The sequence below is a fragment of the Salvelinus sp. IW2-2015 genome, linkage group LG28 (assembly GCF_002910315.2).
Source record: "Salvelinus sp. IW2-2015 linkage group LG28, ASM291031v2, whole genome shotgun sequence".
Lineage (NCBI taxonomy): Eukaryota > Metazoa > Chordata > Actinopteri > Salmoniformes > Salmonidae > Salvelinus > Salvelinus sp. IW2-2015.
Genome location: NC_036868.1, coordinates 7,605,020 through 7,629,107, shown reverse-complemented (window position 1 = coordinate 7,629,107; position 24,088 = coordinate 7,605,020). Strand labels below are relative to the sequence as shown.

At 43.8% G+C, this 24,088-nt stretch overlaps 1 protein-coding gene across 1 annotated transcript in view; it reads left to right on the top strand.

Moving 5' to 3' along the window:
- The window catches only part of LOC111954617 (transcription regulator protein BACH2-like), a 124,604-nt gene that overhangs the window by 62,923 nt on the left and 37,593 nt on the right, over positions 1 to 24,088 (top strand). The window contains exon 2 of the mRNA XM_023974483.2: positions 20,319 to 20,573. Coding sequence (XP_023830251.1) covers positions 20,331 to 20,573 — 243 coding nt within the window. The 5' untranslated portion in view covers positions 20,319 to 20,330. The remainder of the gene's footprint in view (positions 1 to 20,318; positions 20,574 to 24,088) is intronic.

The following is a 24,088-nucleotide window of genomic DNA, read 5'->3' as shown; positions in this document are numbered from 1 at the left end:
ATGTTTTAAGACATTCAGAGCATATTCTTGCTGTGTGTGTTGTGTGTGGGGGGGGGGGGGGGGGTACACATGGTTGTGTGTGTGTTGTGTGTGTTGTGTGTATGTGTGTGTGTGTGTGTGGGGGGGGCTTACACATTGCGTGGGTGGTGGATTGTGTGTGTGTGTGCGCCTCTCCCCATCTCACCTCACCTCCACCCCCCATTACTCCCCCTCTCCCCACCTTACCTCCGCAGCAATGGGAAAAAGTTATTATATTCTCTCAGGCAAGATGTGAAAGGAGTGGGATGAGCATTACTGAAGGAATCCTAATGGAATGCTACAGTACATTTCCCCCATGCATTTCTCCATTACACACTAGTCATCTAGGCTAACAGCACTCAGGTACTGTTCTGTTCTGAGTCTGCCTCCTTCAGCAGGACCAGGGGAGCTGGCTGGTTTACTTCAGCCAGCCATTCCCTCAGATGACCTTCACTCTGCAGAGAAAGCAGTGATAAATCCTGCCATGACTCACTGCTGGCTAACGCCTTGACAGGTGGAGTCTGGGCTTGGTTTTTTATGAGCTCTCCCAGTAAAAAGCAAGTATTTTGGTGTGGAGGAGTAAGGTCATGGAGAGGGAGAGACTATTCTGCTTCCCAAATGGCACTGTATTCATCGGCTCTGGTCAAAAGTATTGCACTAAATAGGGAATAGGCACATGTGGGACATAGCCACAGACTCACCCTTTGACATGATAACTCCTCTATTATGTTCCCTCTGATACCAGTCGTGTCCAGGCACGTCGTTCATCAACACTGCCTCATTGTCATGAGTAGTTCACAGTGTGCTTTTTCACAAACCTCAGTCATCTACAGCAGTGTTTCTTAACTCCAGTCCTCCAGTACCCCCAACAGTACACATTTTTGTTGTAGCCCCAGACAAACTCACCTGATTAAACTTGTCAACCTATCATCACGCCCTCAATGAGTTGAAGTTGTCAACCTATCATCACGTCCTCAATGAGTTGAATCAGAATTTGTGTGGAGTGTGTGGAGTTGGGTCGTCACTAGTTACCACAGCCACAAAGTCATAAACCCTGCCTATTTCTACAATTGATCTTCTTAAGATGTGATTTTAAACCTAACCATAACCTTAACCACACTGCTAACCTTATGCCTGTCACGTCTGCTCCCGCTCTTCCCTRCCTGGTGCTTGAGGGCGCCAGGCTACCCTGCATCACGTACTCCTGCCATCTATTACGCACACCTGCCTTCCCTCGTCACGCGCATCAGCGATATTGGACTCACTCATCATCTGTTTATTACCTCCCCTATATTTGTCAGTTTCCTTGCTCTGTTCCCCGCTGCTGCATTAATTGTTTTTTGTCTGTATTATTAGTTTGCTGACGCTGTTCCTGTCTCGTTCGTTATTAAATGTTTGACTCCCCGTACCTGCTTCGTCTCTCCAGCGTCAATTCATGTGACAATGCCTAACCCTAATCTTAAATTAAGACCAAAAAGCCTATWTTTGTTTTCATGAATTTTTACAATATAGCAATTTTTGACTATGTGGCTGTGGAAACCCTGGAGTTGGGAACCCCTGATCTAAATCACTGTGTGTTACCGAAAAAGTACGTTTTGACAAACTCTTTCAAAGTCAGACTCAGTTTCGAGTTGCAGAGAGTTCATGCAGAGCGTTCATATACTCACTTTGGCACACGTTTACATTGAGAGACTAATACATACATGTAGAGTTTGCTTCTGTTGCTTTATCCTGGTCTCATTGAAGACCCTCACAGTACTGCACTGTATGCACAGACCTCACACTAAATGAGATTGATAGGCAAAGCCGGCCTGACTCACATGCGTATGCTGCAAGTCATGTAGCATGTTATTGAGCACATAGGCCTAAACTGCAGGACTGGCCAATGCCTGGCTGGGTATTTTGCCTTTCGAGGATATTGAAAATGTGTCTATGGGATGGATGGCTGTTCCATATGGATGGAACTGGGGAGAGCATAGAGGGATCAAAGAGAGGCATAGGTTTTGTGCCCTGAACCCTGCTTAGGTCAAAAATAACACACTAGATAGGGAATAGGGTGCAATTTTAGACACAGCTATAGCCTCCCCTCAGTGAGTCAGAGGTCTTCCCTGTAGTTTTCTATGGCAAGGCGCCACAATCCTTGCTCTCACCTGGATATGGGCATTCCTTCATCTGCTCTGCTCTGCTCTGCTCTCTCCCTCTCTCTCTCTCTCCCTATCCCTCCCTCCCTCTCACTCTCACTCTCTCTCCCTCTCCTCCAGCCCTCCCAGGACAGGCTAAAGCTGCCTGCTGGGGTTTCCACCAGACACAGGCTGGAATGTGACCCATTCATCAAATAGAGAGCAAATAAATCACATAGCTACTATCGCTTCATCACAGAGAGCAGGCCCTTATCGGGGTGTGGCGTGTTGAGTTTAGATAGACTGCAGAGTCCAGATCCAAGGCAAATCAGATCTGATGGTTCTATTGTCTGGGAGTGTGCCAGGCAGGCTCAAGAGGACAGTGGTAGAGAGTTAGTGTGTTTGTTGGGAGGGAAACGTCTGCTGCTGTGGTACAGATCCAGTTTCAGCACTACTGCATATTTGTTTGTGTTTTTACTACTACTTGTCGTTCCTGGTTGTGCGTGTGTACGGTAGCTTCCTCCCTTGTGATAATTACGCTGTGAGACAGTTTCTTATTGGATTAGACTGACTCCTTAGCAGGCGGGCAGGCTACAGCTCTAAAGGGCATTTTTTGTCCATGGTGGGCTGGTCCGTGTTTCTTTCTACTCATATTAAAGAGATTATTTGGTACTTTTGTATACTTTTTAGCCAGTAGTTCTGAAAATAGCACTCACGAGCCAAAAGTGTTCCCTGAAAATAGCTTACTACATCACATTTGCATTACGTAATTTGCTCTCTCTCTCTCTTTCTCTCTTAAAAAAATCATTTTTAGTCGCCAAAATAGCAGAGCATCTCTTTAAGAACCGTAATAGGGAGGCTAGAGGCTGAGACTGAGGCCAGTCGGTCAGTCCCAGAGGCCTAGTTTCATGGTGTYAGAAGATTGGATTAGAACAGTTTGTTTCTATTAAAAGCCTATGGAAGAGGGAGCGAGCGATGTCTGACTGTGTGTGGTCATTTTGATCAAGCACTTCAATACAGAGACAGCAGATTAGCAGCAGGCTGTGTACTGTACTGTATGTGTAGGAATCCTATCCCTAGTCTCCACACACCACAGGAGGTTGGTGGCACCTTGATTGGGGAGGACGGGCTCGTGTTAATGGCTGGAGCGGAATCAGTGGAATGGTATCAACTACATCAAACACGTCGTTTCCCTGTGTTTGATTCCATTCCATTCGCTCTGTTCCAGACATTATTATGAGCCGTCCTCCCCTCAGAAGCCTCCACTGCCACACATTGATGATTCATCATACCAATGGTAGTTGTCCCAGAAATGTTTTAATGTTAGATAATGTGTCTGCCGCCTGGTATCTAAATAACCTGAACATTTGGTACAGAACACAGATTTCACATTCTCTACCATTTTAAACCTGGGGTATTTTAAGTATTGAGAGATCAGACAAAAAAACCCTGGTGGGTACACTTTGGCATTACTCTTTTTTTATTCATGTTTTTTCATCTGTGAAGTCTCGGCCATTATAAATCCATTGACAGATTAGACTGCTAAAAATAAGGGGGGACTTAGTGTGCAGCCAAAACCATAAACAAACAAACTGTAGTTTCTCCTCTGCCCTGTCTGCCTGCGTTTTAGGGAGTAATTTGTGGTTCGCCAGAGGTTGACCACAGTCAGAAAGTGGCGGCGCACCGCGGGACGAAAAAAGGACCGTTTATGTGTGAGTTAGAACAGTGGCCTTCTCGCAGGCAGACGGGCTGAGGCCAGGCAGGCATGTCCAGTCTGTGCGTGGTTGCTCTGGCTAGCCCACAGACTAGAGCTAAAACGCTTAGGATCATGCTCAGTCAGACACAGCGCATCAATCATTACCGTCCAAGAGCTGTGCTCCCAGGTCGTCACTGGAAAAGCAAATGTCCCTCCTGTCCGCAGACCTCCTCCTGGTCCAACGTGTCATTTCAGCCAGCCTCTGGCCCTCATCTGCAAATAGCAACAGCCTGCGTGCACTTTTTCTCCCCGAGATCCCGGTATCCAGAAGGAACACTGCATGGCCTGCTACATCAGTCAATGTTGTATTTTCTCTGCTCTTGACTTCAAACGTGAGTTGAAAAGGAGAGAGTGATGTTTGGGAAACACGCAGTCAGGTGTCAGGGCCAGAGTAAGACTCAGGCCAGCAAGACATCTACATATGTGAGGAGGGACTTCACTTTGAGGCCCAGTCTATTGTCGTATCTTTTTAATTGAAGGATCCAAAGGGATGGATGGCCATGGAAGGCTGCCCTATAAAACACCTCTTTGGCCCTCTATGACTTTCATTCTGACTGACTGACTGCTGGGGGAAATGCTTATTTTCAAGCTGTGATATACCTTAGCACAGTAGGTTTTTCTTTACACCCACTGTCTATCGCCTTGGTTTCATCACACATGAAATAAATCATTTGAATGTGAGTTACATTAATTCCCCTACACTTGTCCTCCTCATTCACCTCTTTGTATTGACCTACAACAGGAAATGTGTGGCCAGAAAAAGCACATATAAAAAATAGAAGTTGGATAGCTTTAGTTGCATGAGGTTGTCTTTATACCTCAGATTAAAATAAACATAGAAAATACTCCAGGCCATGATTCTGCAGCTTTTTCTGTATGATTCTGCAGCTTTTTGGCATGAAAATCAGACAGAGCTCCTGTTCTTTAACAATGGAAGTAGTTGAAAGTGGCGGTGTGTCTGTGAAGTTATAATTACACTAGGCCTGAATGGGACTTCTCTCTCATCTGTTCTATTGAGTCATTGAAAATGCCAGACTGTAATAAAATACTTTCACACTGCCATGGAATGAATAACTAGCCATATCTGGTGGAGCTCTATTAATCTGTACAGTATCTCTACAACACACTATGCTCTGAAATGTATAGAAACCATTATTCATTTGCGTTTATTTCGATATTTGTGGGCTGGATAAACCTCTTGAGATGGGACATCTTGTTCTCGAGGGCGTCTTGAGAAGAATAGTTACATCACAAACAGAATCAATATGAAAAAGGAAAAACAACAGCCTGTAGATACGGACCCTTTTGATAGAAACTCTATTGTACTCATTTCAACCAACCATTTTCAACCAGCCTCTTCTGCAATAGATATAGTTCTATAATGGTACAATCTATAATGGTTGACCCTCACAAGACCTTGGCTGCACTCACCTCTCTTTCCTCCCCTCCCCCCCTCCTTGGTCTTGTCTGGAGGACTTGTTAAGATTCAGTGTTTTAATCAAGCAGAAATCAATAGCTCCAGAGATATATATTGATCTCTCAGGCCCAAGAGTGTAAGATTGGCCAGTGGCCCTGTAAACATTTGGCCAGTGGCCCTGTAAACAGGTGATCATGTAAACAGTACCTTGGTGGTATTATACATTTTGTATTGTAGATATGTAGTGATGTAATAATGTTATATGATGTACTGTTTTGTCTTTTGTTTTATATTGTAATGTAAGTGCCTTTAATGTGTTTGGACTCCAGGAAGAGTAGCTGCTGCCTTGGGGATCCCTAATAAATACAAATACAAATAATTGAAGAAGGTATGAAGGGTAACATATGTATGTCTGGATTAAGGTGAAGTTCAGATTTGAGCACCATTGATACTAGATAGCATTTGTCACATAGCATTAATATCTGTCCATAATAAGTAACAACATGTGGTGGAGGAGACAAAACCACCTACCAAAACAATACTTCAACCAGTACTCATCTCAAAGAGCAATGGTGAGTATTGCTCACATACATAACATTTGCATTTCTCACATACATAACATTTGCATTGCTCACYTACATAACATTTGCATTTCTCACATACATAACATTTCCACCTCTGGCAGTGATTGAAATGGCATTATTGTAATCACGCTGATCATCACCACAGGTACAGTCAGTGTTTCCTCCCTCAGAATATTTCCAGCGTGTCTCAAGTCTCTCACGTACAACAAGAGTGCATATGCTAATCAGTGGATTTCTCTTCTCAGTTTGAGTCACCTACAGAGTTGTCTTAACCCACACTAACCACAGTATGTGTCACATCTGTGCTTACTTCAACCATAACCTTTCAGTTCGTGCCCTCTCAATGTATTTCAGACACACATGGGTTGTCTTACGTACACCTCCTATCTCCTTCTCTGACTGATCACGTCTGGGTTTGCTCCAACTTGACTGTTCTGTGTCAGCCCCTCATTGACCGTATCATGACTGTCTAAGGCAGTGGTTCCCAACCTTTTTCGGTTGCTGTACCACCAGCTGAATGTTGCTCTGCCCAGAGTACCCCTGAAGTACCCCCTCATGTGCATTTTACCAGTAGACCTATGGTCTCATGAGTCTTCTCAAGTACCCCCAGAGGTCCAAGTACCCCTGATTGGGAGCCACTGGTCTAAGGTATGGGGATTCCATAGGAAGTGGTGTTACTAGTCGAGTCACCACTGTAGGAGGCAAAATCACGCAGATGTTGCATATGAAATAATACATCACTTGACTTGTGTGTACGATGAGTGGWGAGTGGTATAATTTATTATTAGAGGATTTGTTCATGATCTGTATGGCATTAATTTCACAACATTTAATCTAACCTACTATTCTGCTTGTCTTAGTGTGCACATGCAGACTCATTATCCCCAGTCACATACATTCACATGTGTTGCAGCCTCACCTCAGCTCCCAGATTAGCTRTCTTACACTCCTGTCAGTGTTTCTGCCAGCAGGTCATCTGACCTGGTATGGGCACTGGCAGACAGTCACTCTGTGTCTGTGTAATGTGAGCAAGGTCCCCTCAGCTTGGCCAGGACCAGGGTCACTGGTGTGTTGTGTTGGTATGTGTGAACATACTGCAACCCCCTCACCATAGCCAGCCACAGTACARGTCATGAACTGACAGCAGCGGGTGTGCAGGCAGGCAGTGTATCCCTAGACAACCTTAGTGACACACTGCATGACATCCATTTATGTGACCTGTCCAATTACCTTATAGCATAGTAAAGGGAGTGAGGCTATGTGTGAGAAAGTTCTATGGAAACTCTAGACAGATTATCCAGTCCAGTCTGCTGTAGTTGTCTATGGTGGATCTGTCATTCTTTACCATTCAATTGGCATTAGTATATTAGTATAACCATGTTTCCTTTATTCATCTTCTTGTCAATTTGATTTTAAGGAACACATTTTGCAGCTGTTGAGTTTAAAGAGGAAATACTGCAGGGTGAATAGCTGACCCTCCCATTCACATTTCAAAACTGAAACTGTGGTTGAAAAGCAATAACTAAAGTCTTCATTAATGAATGTATTAATAAAAAAATGATGAATGAGTGATATCCTTCACATTTTGGAGAAAGGACAATTCGTACAGTATGGCTCTCTTACTTCCTAGTGTATAATCTTGCTTCTTGTAAGAACTGGGGTTAATGGGGCATAACATGACAACTGTAAATAACCATAGAAACAGGAAGTATTGTCATGTGACATTTTTTTCACCATGGTGGAGCTTTTGTCTGTGTCTCAAATGTTACCCTATTCCCAATGTAATGTATACCATAGGGCTCTGGTCAAAAGTAGTGCACTACATGGGMAATAGGGTGCCATTTGAGATGCAATCTTTGTCTGGAGCTCTGATTTCTCAGAGAAACWTATTATTTATTTATGCTCAACGTAGATGAATTACAATCAGTCATCACCCTGAATGAAGCCTTTCATCTCTGCCTTATGGTTTAGCTTGGTAGCGTCTCTCTCTGATCTCTGCTGGGGATCTTGAACATGTCTGTGCTTTATAGTTCACACATCCATGCACACGCTACAACTGAGAGAGAGCACTTGTATCTATTCTTACAACGCTAGATAGCTAGATATCACACCTTCAAGGGTGCTGTGGTGTGTGTGAAAAGCTGCTTTTTCACTTCTATATCAACGGATGAATGCCCTCCAARGCACTCACACATACATGTTCACACCACACACACTGAACAACACCCTCAGCCTTTGAAGGCTTCCCGTGGGTGGTTCTCGGTGTCACCTCCTTCCTGTGAGAAGAGTTTCCATTCGCAGGTTGTTGTTGTTTGTTTTTTTCCATTAGTAGGTGAAGTTTTATTTAATTGCCAAATATCTCATCAACATTTTCATATTATTATTATTTTTGTCTCTGGTGGATTTTTTTGGTGTTGTTTTGTATAAATCCCTCCATCTGGCTCCTCTCCAACACTTCCCATAACCCCCTAGTACCCCCCCACCCCCCATCCTCAGCCAGACAGACCCTTCCATTGGGTCCCGTTCATTAATAATTCAGGGAATAATCCCACTTCGGAAACACTCTTCCCAGCAGCCCCATGGTCTGCCAATCACCAGGCTTAATTAGCACATGCGCCCAGCCGCCCATTCACCAATCACCACACAGCTCTGGCTCTAGTGGCAACGCTCAAATTCCTTGTGGTAACCAGATTCATCTGAAATACCCCCAACTACTGTATCTCCCTTTTGGCAGTTTGTTTCAGACCAAGATGATGTGATGGTGTGGGTGTTTTGCTTGTTTCAGGCAATGTGATGTGATGGTGAGGGTGTTTTGCTTGTTTCAGGTCAAGCTGATGGGATGGTATGGGTGTTTTGCTTGTTTCAGGCCAAGCTGGTGTGATGGTGAGGGTGTTTTGCTTGTTTCAGACCAAGCTGATGTGATGGTGAGGGTGTTTTGCTTGTTTCAGGCAATGTGATGTGATAGTGAAGGTGTTTTGCTTGTTTCAGGCCAAGCTGATGTGATGGTGAGGGTGTTTTGCTTGTTTATGGTCAAGCTGATGGGATGGTGTGGGTTTTTTGCTTGTTTCAGGCCAAGCTGGTGTGATGGTGAGGGTGTTTTGCTTGTTTCAGGCAAGCTGGTGTGATGGTGGAGGGTGTTTTTGCTTGTTTCAGACAAGCTGGTGTGATTGGAGGTGTTTTGCTTGTTTCAGACCAAGCTGGTGTGATGGTGAGGGTGTTTTGCTTGCTTCAGACCAAGCTGGTGTGATGGTGAGGGTGTTTTGCTTGTTTAGACAAGCTGATTGTGGTGTGGGGTGTATTGCATGTTTAGGCCAAGCTGTTGATGGTGAGGGTGTTTTGCTTGTTTCAGGTATGTGATGTGATGGTGTGGGTGTTTTGCTTGTTTCAGGTAATGTGATGTGATGGTGTGGGTGTTTTGCTTGTTTAGGTAATGTGATGTGATGGTGAGGGTGTTTTGCTTGTTTCAGGTAATGTGATGTGATGGTGTGGGTGTTTTGCATGTTTCAGGCAAGTGATGTGATGGTGTGGGTGTTTTGCTTGTTTCAGGTAATGTGATGTGATGGTGTGGGTGTTTTGCTTGTTTCAGGCAATGTGATGTGTGGGGTGTTTTGCTTGTTTCAGTGCTGATGTGATGTGATGGGGTGTTTTGCTTGTTCAGACAAGCTGGTGTGATGGTGAGGGTGTTTTTGCTTGTTTCAGACCAAGCTGGTGTGATAGTGAGGGTGTTTTGCTTGTTTCAGACCAAGCTGGTGTGATAGTGAGGGTGTTTTGCTTGTTTCAGACCAAGCTGGTGTGATAGTGAGGGTGTTTTGCTTGTTTCAGACCAAGCTGGTGTGATAGTGAGGGTGTTTTGCTTGTTTCAGACCAAGCTGGTGTGAGGTGAGGGTGTTTTGCTTGTTTCAGACCAAGCTGGTGTGATAGTGAGGGTGTTTTTGCTTGTTTCAGACCAAGCTGGTGTGATGGTGAGGGTGTTTTGCTTGTTTCAGACCAAGCTGGTGTGATAGTGAGGGTGTTTTGCTTGTTTCAGACCAAGCTGGTGTGATGGTGAGGGTTGTTTTGCTTGTTTCAGACCAAGCTGGTGTGATAGTGAGGGTGTTTTGCTTGTTTCAGACCAAGCTGGTGTGATGGTGAGGGGTGTTTTGCTTGTTTCAGACCAAGCTGGTGTGATAGTGAGGGTGTTTTGCTTGTTTCAGCCAAGCTGGTGTGATAGTGAGGGTGTTTTGCTTGTTTCAGACCAAGCTGATGTGATGGTGAGGGTGTTTTGCTTGTTTCAGGCAATGTGATGTGATGGAGTGGGTGTTTTGCTCACGTCAGAGTTTTCCTGTGGTTGATATGGCCCAGGTGCCTGTGGTTGTTGAGCTTCAGCAGAAAGGGTTCTGTAATGATTGAACTGATCTCAGGAGGAGGAAGGGCTTTTAAACATCGACACAATGGAGACGTGAGAGGAATTTGCTTGAGGTGCAGAAGTTAAGGTTAGTAGTTTGTGATACTCTCCGAGATTAGACACACAAAAGAATGTACCCTGCACTTATTACATTTTTACCATGTAAATAACATCAAGTTGCTAGGTAAAATTCCGGTATCTGGATGTAGGGGATTACCGTATTCTTCTTGAAGACAGCCGTTGCCTCATCTACCTTCAAAATATATTTTTGGTTTTAAATTTCCAGCTCAGAAATAAGCAGTTAATAATAATAATAATAATAATGTATTACATTTCTATAGCGCTTTTCATGACAAGCTCAAAGCTTTAAAGTCTCTACTGTGTTTCTCTAGACTCTATAGTGTGATCACAGTGTCAATTTGATAGTTGACACAGAATATGATGCAACTGGGAACATTATTTACATTTGTGTCCATGCGGACCAGATAGCCCAGGTCCACAGGTAACTCAGTGTTTCTATCATATGTCACAAGTCTGTTACCATATAAGACAGTGTTATGACTCATCCTACTTTCTGACCTACAATGTGGGAAGTCATGATTCATGCAAGCTGCAGCTTAAGCAGAAAGAGGCCTAAAATACTCTGGTATGCCGTCACACACACACACACTCACACACACACACATAGTGATACACACACAAATACACCGTACACACACACCCACACACTCACATATGCACAGATGTACTCAGTACTCAGCAACAGATAGCGAGACATAATAAAGTTACCCGAGTGAGAAGGAGAGTTACAGAATGACTGGCCCAGTTGAGAAATCCATCTGAGGTAATACGAGCACGTTTGTCTATATTGTGTTTCCAGGCATGAGCTACATAAGGTGCATTTCTGTCAGGAAGTGGTTTTCTGTGTTGTTATTTGTTGGCAAYCCACATAGTTGTTGTCTCAGCACTGTCGTAAAGTAGATTCTGCGATTAAAGCAATTTAATTCTGAGTGATCGATCCAACCTCATTACATCTTGGTCTAAATGAGAGACTGCTTCAAAACATCTTGTTAGTTGTTACTGCTTGCGTTGACATACTAATTTGACTAAAGCCCTGTGCGATGGAATTAATGAGCTCTAATTTGATTCTCCATCATCATTAGAATGAATTTGATACRCTCAAGGAGAGTCCTTTTTCTCTGTAGGTAACACCATTAATTATAATCCACATAATAATATAKATTTCCTGTTGCTGCACAATTATTTTCCTGCTGTAGCAAACTGGCTCAAATTAAGATCCTACATCTGCATACAGTACGATGTATGTTTCATTTCAATCAGCAGTTAGTGATGACTGATGAGTGAGGTCTCTGTGATGTGGAGCCTATGGAATAACTACTCTGCTAGATACATGTGTAAGGAGCACAACAGCCTGCATGACCACCCTCATGTTTCACAGCAATACGTCAGCATTTTAACCTACTTTAATCTGGATAACCGTTGCCATTGATAGTTTACACAGACTATACTATTGTACTTTTCACTAATTGTTTTTTCTTCGAGGGTGAATCCCTATGGTGTTCTTAGTATTGATTCACGTGCTGAAGGTTATAYCCCTCTGCCTGCCTCTATAAGACATGAACTACCTTAGTTGTTAACACGTTGGATTGTACAGATCTCTTAATGGTGTTACTAAACAAGTCCCCCAAGTCCCCTACGGCAGTGTGCAAAATCAGATGAGATCTCCTCCTCCCCTCTCCTTCCTTCTTTCTTCCATCTCCCTCCTCCTCTCTCCCCTCCTTCCCTCTCTCTTCTTTCTTCCCTCCTTCACAACCACCAGAAACAGAGCGGATCCCATTCCTCTTTTCTAACAGAATCCCTTACATTAATATTTAAAGTGCTGGCAGCCTACTGGTCGAAAGTTAATAATTTGCTGTTTTTGCTCTTGCTCGGGATCGGAGCGTAGTGACATAATATTGATCTCTATCCGGGTGGGCTTTTGTTGATCGAGTTGGGATTTAATGAACACCGGCATAGCCTGACTTGTCTCTGTGTCTGTCTGARACCTCTGCAACCCTTCTCTGTGGCCTGAGGAGACCCAGAGTTAAATACATCAATGCATTGTCTTCTCATAGCCACCCCTTCTTTACCAGTGGCGGTCGATTCCATTTAAGATGAGGGAGGACGCTAATTTTTCAACATTTCCTTAGTTCTATTTCAGCATATTGGATGACTGCCCTTTATATTCCATTCTCCCAGTTCAATGGACCAGCGATATGTTTAGGCTACTACATGATACTTTAATTTACCCATCATGAGGTTTGCTACAACCTAGTCTATGAATTAATGTATACAACGTAGGTGCACACAGGTRGAGAGAAAAATTTGAMGTGCCAGACAGTGACACATAGACACATGGACAGTGACACATTCAATACAGCTTTGCACACTTTTGCCTGCATCTAACTGATCTAGGTGTAATCATCAGTCCAACAGTTGCAAACATGGGTTTCTATTGGACAAATTCAGGTATGTTTATCTGTTTGCTGTTATGTTTCGTTCTGTTTGCTTCCGTTTAAGAAACGTTTTTCAACGGAATCGGCAGAATGAATACACCCCTGATCACGCGTAAACACAGTTCACTTTCATAGCAGCCACATTGTATTCCTTCTGACATCTATGCACTCTCCTCCTCTCAACTTTTCCCTTTGCTTGTGGACTTCAATGCACAACACATCAGCTGTCTGTGACCAGCTGAAAAAACCTTTCCAAGCCAAACTTTATCATAACCGCTAACCGCTACACACAGCCTACATTGTTGTCACCATATTAGAGATAGTAACGTCATAGTCAGCATAGCTAACAAAACTAACGCGTTAGTAAACCCACTAAAATCATGCAGTACAGTGTACAGTCAGTAAGCAGTTTAGCAGTTTTACCGGCATGTTCCGGTGGCAATAAATTAGTAAAACTAAAAGCTGACCTTGACTTGGAAGAGTTCCAGTGTTGGATAGTCATACTGTAGCCAGCTAGCTAACATAGCATCTGTTTGAGCCAGTTGTTTGAGTAGGCTAAAGTAGATAGCTGCATTTGCTAGCTAAGTAAGTGAAACTGGAAACAAATTATGAAATATAGTTATCTCCCTCTCTCTTGCTTTTCCTTCATTTTTGAAGAAAATTAATTTGTTAAAAACAGTTCAACTATTGTCTTTCTCTCTCTTTGAGTCAACTACTCACCACATTTTATGCACTTCAGTGCTAGCTAGCTATAGCGTTCAGTACTAGARTAATTCGCTGGTCCACTGATTGTGTAGACAACATGTCAGTTCATGCTGCAAGAGCTCTGACAGGTTYGAGTACATCCTCCAGAAGTTGTCATAATTARTGTTTAAGTCTTTGGAAGGGGGTGAGAACCATGAACATCCTAGGTTTTGTATTGAAGCCAATGTACCAAGAGGAGGACAGAAGCTAGCTGTACTCCGTCTACASCATGGTGCTACCCTACAGAGTGCTGTTGAGGCTACTGTAGACCTTCATTGGAAAACAGTGTGTTTTAATCAATGATTTGGTTACATTAATATATTTAGTATAGTTTTATCTAAAAAGGATATTTTTTTWAATGTTTCACTATTCAAAWWWWTTTWATAATTCACTGAGGAGGATGGTCCTCCCATTCCTTCTCTGAGGAGCCCCCAATGTTCAATACATACACTACATGACCAAAAGACACCTGGTCGTCYAACATCTTATTCCAAAATCATGGGCATTAATATGGAGTTGGTCCCCCCTTTGCTGCTATAACACCCTCCACTCTTCTGGGAAGGCTTTCCACRAGATGTTGGAATGTTGCTGKGYGGACTTGCTTCCGTTCAGCCACAAGAACATTAGTGAGGTTGGGCACTGATGTTGGGCGATTAGGCCTGGCTTCCAGTCGGTGTCCCAATTAATCCGAAAGGTTCGATGGGGTTGAGGTCAGGGCTCTGTGCAGGCCAGTCAAGTTCTACCACAACGATCTCGACATGTTATGACCTCTATTACTTAATGCATCATAGATTCAGTGTAAACTCTCTTGTGTAAATTATCCTACAACATCATTTCACGAGTTAAAAATTATATTAATATTGCTGACTATCAATGACACCTATGTGCTCACTTAAACTACTGTCTGTTATTTATATATCTAATCAAATGTATTTATAAAGCCCTTTTTACATCAGCAGATGTCATAAAGTGCTTATACAGAAACATTGCCTAAAAACCCAAATAGCAAGCAGATGAATACCAATATACCTTTGTATTATTGATTTCTATATTAGGGAAACACATCTGTACAGATGCTGTCACCAACTTAACAGCTCTCTGCCCGGCCCTCTCAGGTGTCTGTCTGTCTGCGCCTCTCAATGATTTGGTTTCATTAATCTACTACAATTAACTTACCTAAAGCCCCACACCAAAACCCTTAACAGGCTGAGGAAATAATGACCTTGATGGCCAAGAGAACACGTACTACATGGATTACTACGTCGTCGTTTTCATTCCAATACATGACTTTTGAAACAGTTGAACAATTACACACGGAGCCCTCCAGGTGGTTGAATAAGCAGAATTCTCTAATGTCCTGTGGGAGGGAGAGATCTGCATGAAGAGAAGCATGCAGGTGCCTGAGACCATTGAGATGAGGAAATTGCCACTTAATGGGAATAGTCATCTGGGTTGACTTTCATGTTGAAGTGAGTGGAGGGCTCTGATCCCTCATTTTAGAGAAAGTACAAAGATGAATATAGGCATTTATAGGAACATACAGCAGGCAATGGGGGCCACACATGTTTGTCTTTCCGTCTGTTTATCTGTCAGTCATAGGATGGTGCTGGGCGATGTTTATGGTATATTGGCAGGGGTTATCTATTTCCCCCAGGCAGACATTTTTTCAATTAGTGGTTTTATCACCTTTAAAGCCATGTTTGACATTGACTGCCTTAGCTGCCTGTTTGACATTACCTCTCCAAGCACATTTCTTATCGCTAGCTACTTAATTTGGTAATTTACAATTTAATTCATGCTCATCCTCGGAGTAGTTACAGACATCTGGCATCAGGCCTCCTGTCCTAATGGTACACATTACACAGTAACGCAATGTTCTCTCCCATTACTCGTAGTCTTGCTAGTATTAAATACATACTGCTCAGGAGACTTGGMGTGCGTCCCAAATGGCACCCTATGGGCCCTGGTCAAAAGTGGTCAAAAGTAGTGTACTATAAAGGGAATAGGGTGCCATTTGGGACACAATCCTAATAGTATTACAGCAGCAGACATGGCTTGTTTACTTCCAGCAAATGCCATCATAGAGAGAGAGAGAGTGATTCAGATTTTCTGATTAGAAACTATGTTACAATTAAAGTCATACACATCCTCGMAGTAGTTACAGACATCTGGCATCAGAACAGTCTCTAATTTTCTATTGTGTTGTCTGTTAAGATACCTCACATCATCCCATACTCTGTAAAAATGGCTGTAGAGAGAAAGGCGTGTATGTCTGAGGAGGAGTGCGTTGTCATGGCATCCAGGGTGTACATGTGGGAAGGGGGTTTGGTCCCTGGTAGATGATGCCCTGTTTCTGAGTTATGTGACCTTTCTGCTGTCATGAGTGTGGCGCTTTAGGCTTTGTTTTGTTCCGCACTGAGAGAGAGAGAGAGAGAGAGAGAGAGAGAGAGAGAGAGAGAGAGAGAGAGAGAGAGAGAGAGAGAGAGAGAGAGATAAAAGAGAGGAGGAATGAAACACCCAGGAGAGAGAGAGATAAAAGAGAGATAAAAGAGAGGGAGAGATAATAAAGAGAGAGATAAAAGAGAGAGAGAAAAGAGAGTCCTCTCCCCTCTGCTCCCCCTTCTCTTCACGTCAATCCCCTCTCTGCACATGCCTAAGAGACACAGAGAGGAGAGGACACGTCACAGAGCCCATCATGATGCTCTTACTCCCCCTCTCCTACAGGGCCCCCTAACCCGAAACGCATCATAATGCCATGTCATAGGTGACTGAAACCATCCACTGTTTTGTCTGTGTGTGTGCGTGAGTAACCCCACTAACCCCATTAACCCCACTGAGCCTGTGAGAGGGGAGGTGACTGGGTTCTACTGGCTAGGCTATTATCCTTCAGCTGGTGGTCAGGAGTCAGGAGTCAGTCAGTTGAATGGACTGAGGAAAGGCTTTTACAGTCAAGGTGCAGACGGTCCACATACAGACCACGAGTCCATTCATACAGTGCATGCAGGCGACAGCTAACTGCAATCATAAAGGCGTCTGCAGGAAAGGTATTGCAAGTGGCTGGTGGATGGTGACAGTATGGGTCTTTGATGGTAGTAGTTCCTTTGTTTACTGTACAGTATAGATGCATTGTAGTAGCACATTGAACTCAAATAAGCTGTGTGTGTGTGTGTGTGTGTGTGTGCGTACTTTGTGTATGTACGCTTGTATGCATGTCTTTGTTAATATACTGTATAATATTACAGGAGTCGCTGGTAAAGTGTAAAGAGCTGAGAACTGACTCCTCTCCAGCCACATTAGTGTTGTTTTTTTTGTGTTTAAAAATAAATAAATTGTACCCCTTTTTTTCTCCCCAATTTCGTGGTATCCAATTGTTAGTACTTACTATCTTGTCTCATCGCTACAACTCCCGTACGGGCTCGGGAGAGACGAAGGTCGAAAGCCATGCGTCCTCCGAAACACAACCCAACCTAGCCTCACTTCTTAACAACCGGTAAGCCAGCCGCACCAAAGTGTCGGAGGAAACACCGTGCACCTGGCGACCTTGGTTAGCGTGCGCACTGCGCCCGGCCCACCAAAGGAGTTGCTGGTGCGCGATGAGACAAGGATATCCCTACCGGCCAAACCCTCCCTAACCCGGACTACGCTAGGCCAATTGTGCGTCGCCCCACGAACCTCCCGGTCGTGGCCGGCTGCGACAGAGCCTGGGCACAGCTAGCGCTGCAATGCAGTGCCCTAGACCACTGCGCCACCCGGGAGGCCCTACATTAGTGTTAATCAGTGTTGGTGCTTCAGGAGAATAGAGCTGTGCCTAGGCCCAGAGTCAGCTCTGTTGATGGGCTTGTCGGAAACGTATCACCACACTACTGCGCTTTTGATCTGTACAGGAGTGTTAGTCACAAAGCAGGTTAGCTGCATCAGTTAGTGAAAAGAGCTGCGGTAGAAACTAAATTAACTTAAAAAAAAAAAAGAAGAGCTTTGCATCCCTCAGCAATTCTAATCAGAACGCGACCATAACCAGCTATTTTGTGGTGCGTGCGTGTGTGTTTGTGTGTATCGTCCCTGTATTTTTCCTTCCCCGCTGCAAAACAGACTTCTGAAATGGAAGCAAGGCGAACGCACATTCCAGGGTTAGAAATAGCATGTTTGGATTGTTATGAACCTTGCAACCACATCTGGAGACATTATTCTTGGAAGACAGGTCATTATCCTGCCAAGCACACTGAGAAATGTATGGTGGAAATAAAAACTGAACAATAATTGGGACCGACCACTCAGACAACCACTGTAAATGTCTGGACAGTGGTTACAKACCGGCCCCCGCATGGCCGCACCAGCCCTATCATACCACAGCAAAAGATATGAGGGTCTGCAATGATGGCTGGTCTAGTAAAAGCAGTGAGATCAAATTAGGTTTGTTTTTAAACCTGGAGAGGTAAGGGCCAGAACTCTCTCCCTCATGTAGTTGATGACTACATAGTTTGCACTGTAGTTATTGAGGTGTAAAACCTGAGCACTGTCTGATTCTCATTCCTGGTAGGAAATGGACATAGGTGATATTTCACTACCCTGGCAGAGCAGCAGAGTAGTGTTTTCCGGTCAGTCCATTTCCATTTACAAGACAGGAGTTTCCATTTTCAACAGAGACATTTCCGTTTGCAGGGGGGGAAGAAGCCTCCATTCTCACCAGTAGTGTTGTCGTCCACTGAGGCGAGGCGGTGTGTTAGAGCTATTTTACTGATGTTATATTCAGCTGTCTGAGTGAGAGCCAGGACTGCTCCAAATGTGGCACAGTGTCTGACAGTCAAGGAAAGCATGGCCTGGCCGGTCACTAGGGACTCCTTTTAATGTGACTGATCACTACATGTACACAAAGTTATCTGTGTTCTACGTGTAGAACCAGGAATGAAGTAGGGGTTGACGAGTAAGCAAACCCAGGCATAAAAGAGAGTCAGTTATAGAGTGCCTCCGTATGATTTATCTGCAGAAGGATAGCTGAAAGATAGTTGAATTCCTATCTATCGCCAGTGGTTGAGCAGAGGGGAAAATTGGCCTGACACTGACTTCATGGAAATGTGCTGCCGGTTCCCAGAACAGAGCTTCTTATGTGTGTTTTGAAGGAACTATGGAGTCATGCAGCTCTGATTTACTAAGAACAGCAAGCCCTGCGGATGTGAAAACTCATTATATGATGGAAACAAGTCCGGCAGGCTCTATCTGTGTTTATTACTTGGTTTCTATAGCAATATGATCATTTAACAATATTCTTCAGTCGTTTCACGTTTAAAGGGATACTTCAGGATTTTGGCAATGAAGCCCCTTATCTACTTCCCCAAAGTCAGATCAACTCGTGGAAACCATTTTTTATGTCTCTGCCTGCAGTTCGAAAGAAGTTGCTAACTAGCATTAGCGTGATTTCTGACTTTATTGTTACACACATGCTAGTAGATAACATAGAATGCCAGTCATTGCGCTAACACTAGTTAGCATTAGCTCGCAAAACTACCTCTAACTTCCGTCCTACAGGATGCAGACACYTAGAAATGGTATCCATGAGTTCATCTGACTCTGGGGAAGTAGATAAAGGGCTTCATTGCCAAAATCCCGAAGTATACCTTTAACATACTCATCATGTGTAATAATCATGTGTTGTAAAGCAGTGTTTCCCAACTCTGGTCCTCCAGTGCCCCCAACAGTACACAGGTTTATTGTAGCCCTTGACAAACACACGTCATTCAACTCATTGAGGGCTTGATGATTAGTTAACACGTTGAATCAGGTGTGCTTGTCCAGGGTTACAATAAAAATGTGTACTGTTGGGGGTACTGGAGGACCAGGGTTGGGAAACACTGTTGTGAAGGATCCTTTTTTGCAGAGAGAACCAGTCCTTTCAATTCTCCCTGCACTGTGTGTATGTGGAGCACTGATAAGACGAAATGCTTTTAAATATCCATTATGCTTTTCTTCCTTTAGTACAGCCTAAATGACTGTGGGTGGAAGCGCTTGACTGCAAGGACCAAAGCCAAATATCAGGCTTCTGAGGGATTAAAGCAACATAAACAACTGTATAGACACTGTTTTCCTTTACACAGTTTACACAGTGCTGGCGAGGAGGCTCGAGTGGAGTTTGTATGACTGGTGTTCATTCTTCTCCTGTTTGAGAGTCTTATTATTCTGTGCTGAGTGTGCTTGAGTGGCACTCATATAGTCCCTCCCGACCTTCTTAGATTAGGAGCCTGAGGACTTTCTTCTCTGTCTGTCTCTGTGAAAGGATGACACCTTTTAGACAGGGAGTGTGTGTTCTGTTGTGCTACTGTATCAGTGTCCGTGTGCATAGGGTATGCAAGCTGTTTTTTGTTTGCGGTATGATGTGTGTGTGTGTGGGGGGGGCTGTGTGGGCTGTGTACAGGAACATGAGTCTATGTGGAGGTGTGTGTATGTGGGAGGATGTGTGTTATTGCTTGTGTGTTTGCATGCAAGGGCGTGTATGAGTGGGAATGTGTTAGGTACTTGCGGTTTGAGAGTGTGTATATTTCCTGGCTATAAGGGGTGTTTGAGAGAGTAAAGCTGAGCTGAGGCGGTCTGATCTGGTCATGGTGTATGCATTCAATCATGGGGCTGACTGTGTTTGGGGCTGGTGAAGTAGGCTGGGCCGTGGGAGATGAGGAGAGGCCCACTGATGTCAGCCCTGCGGTATGCACTAGCTCACCAACAGGGCTCGCCACATTAATCTGAAAGCTGAACCCCACCCCCCTCTCACCCCATTGTGCTTCTATTTCCAGGGCGTGAGCGGAATGTCCGTGGATGAGAAGCCTGAAGCCCCCATGTACGTGTATGAGTCGACGGTTCATTGTACCAATATCCTCCTGTGCCTGAACGACCAGCGGAAGCAGGATATCCTGTGCGATGTGACTGTCCTGGTGGAGGGCAAGGAGTTCCGCGGCCACCGGGCCGTGCTGGCCGCCTGCTCAGAATACTTCTTGCAGGCTCTGGTGGGACAGGCCGAGAATGACTTGGTCCTCAGCCTACCTGAGGAGGTATGTATCTACTGTATAACAACTGAGCTTAACATCTACAACACCTACTGTATAACACATAGTATTAAGAACAACATCTTAGTTTCCACACCTGGTCAAACACACAGTCAGACATTCACTCCAATCTGGTTCTTTTGACTGTTTCATCATCAGCCTGTTTTTATCACTATTCACTTCATATCTTCTCAGTCCAATATCAACTGTCTCTTTGCCATGAATGGTGTTGAGATGAATGGTGTCAGGGAGGATATAAGACATCCTAACAGTGTTTTAATTTAATCTGTGAGGTCTTATAGCTGACGAGGAGAGAGGGAGATGTGCTACTGTAGCGATGGTGCTAGTGAGACCATGTAGAACCATGATTACCAATTATCACCTCTCCCTCCACTCTCAGCTCTCATCAGCTCCTCAGCTCTCTGTAGCAGGTAGTACTTAACTCTGTGACTGACGCAATCTCCCTCACGCAGCCAACATTTTTCTTCCCCTTCCCAGCACTCCTGTCATTCCAGCCTCACCCCTTCAGAACCCCCCAACCCTCACCACCCATAGATGTGTCATAGTGATAACAATTRTCCACTGACATATTGATGTCACACACTCACACATCACATACACACACTTGGCCCGCAAAACTGGGGCACACACCACATGTGAAGGAGCTGTGTGGTTCCGAGCTGTGTGGGGTTGGAGCTAGCATGCATTAATAATGTAATGCCTGTCCAAAGACTTTTACTGTTGCCTCGATAGCTAGAAAATAAGTCACCATTCCTCCATCTCTGTGGAAATCTCCCCTGAAAGATCAATCTGTTCCTGTTTTATGTAAAATTAGCAATGTGTGTTGAGTGAGTTACTATGGTATCTCACCCATCCCGTTGTATCATGACAGATCTACGGTACCATTTATGTTTACGTAGTCTGTCCATGAGAGATTACTCTGTGACACACCAAAGCAGGATCCCTTTCATTCACTCTTTCTGCATTATGCATAATGCATGAGAGGTTGTGTGTTTCAGGTGTGGAAAGGGTCATGTTTCAGAAAGAGCCCGTTTCTTTAAAGTAACTGTCCTGTGTTTCCAGGTTTCTATGAAATATGACCTATAATTAATTTTAGTATGAGTTAAATAGTTTTCCTTCCAACTTTTTTTATTAAGTATCTTAAAAAGCAGCTTTTCTGTGTTGGATTGGTGTGGGCCTTCCCCAACTACAGAATGGTGTGGACAAACAACATTATTTTGGTATGAGTTAACAGAATATGAACTTTTAACATGCTTGTCCCTAAATAAACATTATCTTGAGTAAGTAGGGAAATATATTACATCTACTGTATAAACTGGGTTGTAAAGTGGTTATTAAATAGCTCCGTCTAAGAGACTGGTTGATGATGGTGATGGTGAGTCTGTCCTTTGGTGAGATGATATCAGTATCCCAAATGGCATCCTATTTCCTTTATAGTGCACTACTTTTGACCAGGATCCATAGGGCTCTAGTCAAAAGCAAGGGTTGGAACCAACATTTTTTCCAATCGTTTCGTTCTGAACAGAAGCGCAAWTTTTTTTGTTCCGTTCCACTGTTCTGGCCAGCAAAATACAGTTCTGAACCAGTTCAAACCCGAAAAATATCGCTCCTTTCTGTTCCTTTTTTAACCTGTGAAATCAGCGTTTTTATACYTTTAACTAATTAAATTACTTCACCAATCAGTGTGGATAGAGCAGACAAGCTAGTTGTTTACATGCATGATGGAAAGACAAGTGTAGCCTATGGTGCAAGATGTGACTGAAATTTTGCTGGTGGGGAGAGAGCGAGAGAGGGTTGAGGAGGAGGCTTGAAGTGCTGTGCATCTTGTTATGACATGCATTATCTGAATTAGGTCCACAGAATTATACCCAGGAGGAGTGGCTTCTATGGAGGAACTTTGAATGTCCTTTCAGCTAGCTAGCTAACAAGCTTGAGCTAGCTATCTATGAAAAGCTTATGTGCAGAACGGCAAGAGAATTGGAAACACGTCATACCTTTTTGTAGATAATAAATCCAATGTGAAACGTGATAACTAAGCCTATAGTATCCTTAACTAGCATAGAAAAAATGTATCCATTCTTCTCTAGCTAATTACAAATCTCTCTCCCTAGCTTCTGAATCATGATTGTAATATCAGTACACTAGCCTATGGTAATGTCAGTACAGTAGCCTATGGGAATGTCAGTACAGTAGCCTATGGTAATGTCAGTACAGTAGCCTATGGGAATGTCAGTACAGTAGCCTATGGTAATGTCAGTACAGTTGCCTATGGGAATGTCAGAACGGTAGCCTATGGTAATGTCAGTACAGTAGCTCATGGGAAATGTCAGTAACAGTACCTTGGGAATGTCAGCTACAGTAGCCTATGGTAATGTCCAGTACAGTTGCCTATGGGAATGTCAGTACAGTTGCCTATGGGAATGTCAGACGGTAGCCTATGGTAATGTCAGTACAGTAGCCTATGGGAATGTCAGTACAGTTGCCTATGGGAATGTCAGTACAGTTGGCCTATGGGAATGTCAGTACAGTAGCCTATGGTAATGTCAGTACAGTTGCCTATGGGAATGTCAAGACGGTAGCCTATGGTAATGTCAGGACAGTAGTCTATGGTAATGTCAGTACAGTAGCCTATGGGAACGTCAGTACAGTAGTGTATGGGAATGTCAGTAAAGTAAGTCTATGGTAATGTCAGGACGGTAGCCTATGGTAATGTCAGACAGTAGCCTATGGGAATTCAGTACAGTAGCCTATGGGAATGTCAAGACGGTAGCCTATGGTGGTAATGTCAGTCAGTTGCCTATGGTGGTAATGTCAGTACAGTTGCTATGGTAATGTCAGGGCACAGCCTATGGTATGTCAGTACAGTTGCCTATGGTAATGTCAGTACCAGTCCTATGGTGGTAATGTCAGTACAGTGTGCCTATGGTAATGTCAGGGCAGCAGCCTATGGAAAATGTCAGTAACAGTTGCCTATGGTGGTAATGTCAGTACAGTTGCCTATGGTAATGTCAGTACAGTTGCCTATGGTAAATGTCAGTACAGTTGCCTATGGTAATGTCAGAAGTAAGTCTATGGTAATGTCAGTACAGTTGCCTATGGTAATGTCAGGATGGTAGCCTATGGTAATGTCAGTAAGTGCCTATGGTAATGTCAGGGCAAGCAGCTCTGGTAATGTCAGTACAGTTGCCTATGGTAATGTCAGGACGGGTAGCCTATGGTAATGGTCAGTAACAGTTGCCTATGGTAATGTCAGTACAGTTGCAGTAGCATTCATGGAATGTAGGCGCTATAATTGTCAGTAACAGTTGCTATGGTAATTTGTCAGGGATGGTAGCCTATGGTAATGTCAGTACAGTTGCCTATGGTATTGTCAGGGCAGCAGCCTATGGTAATGTCAGTACAGTTGCCTATGGTAATGTCAAGGCAGCAGCCTATGGTAATGTCAGTACAGTTGCCTATGGTAATGTCAGGATGGTAGCCTATGGCAATGTCAGTACAGT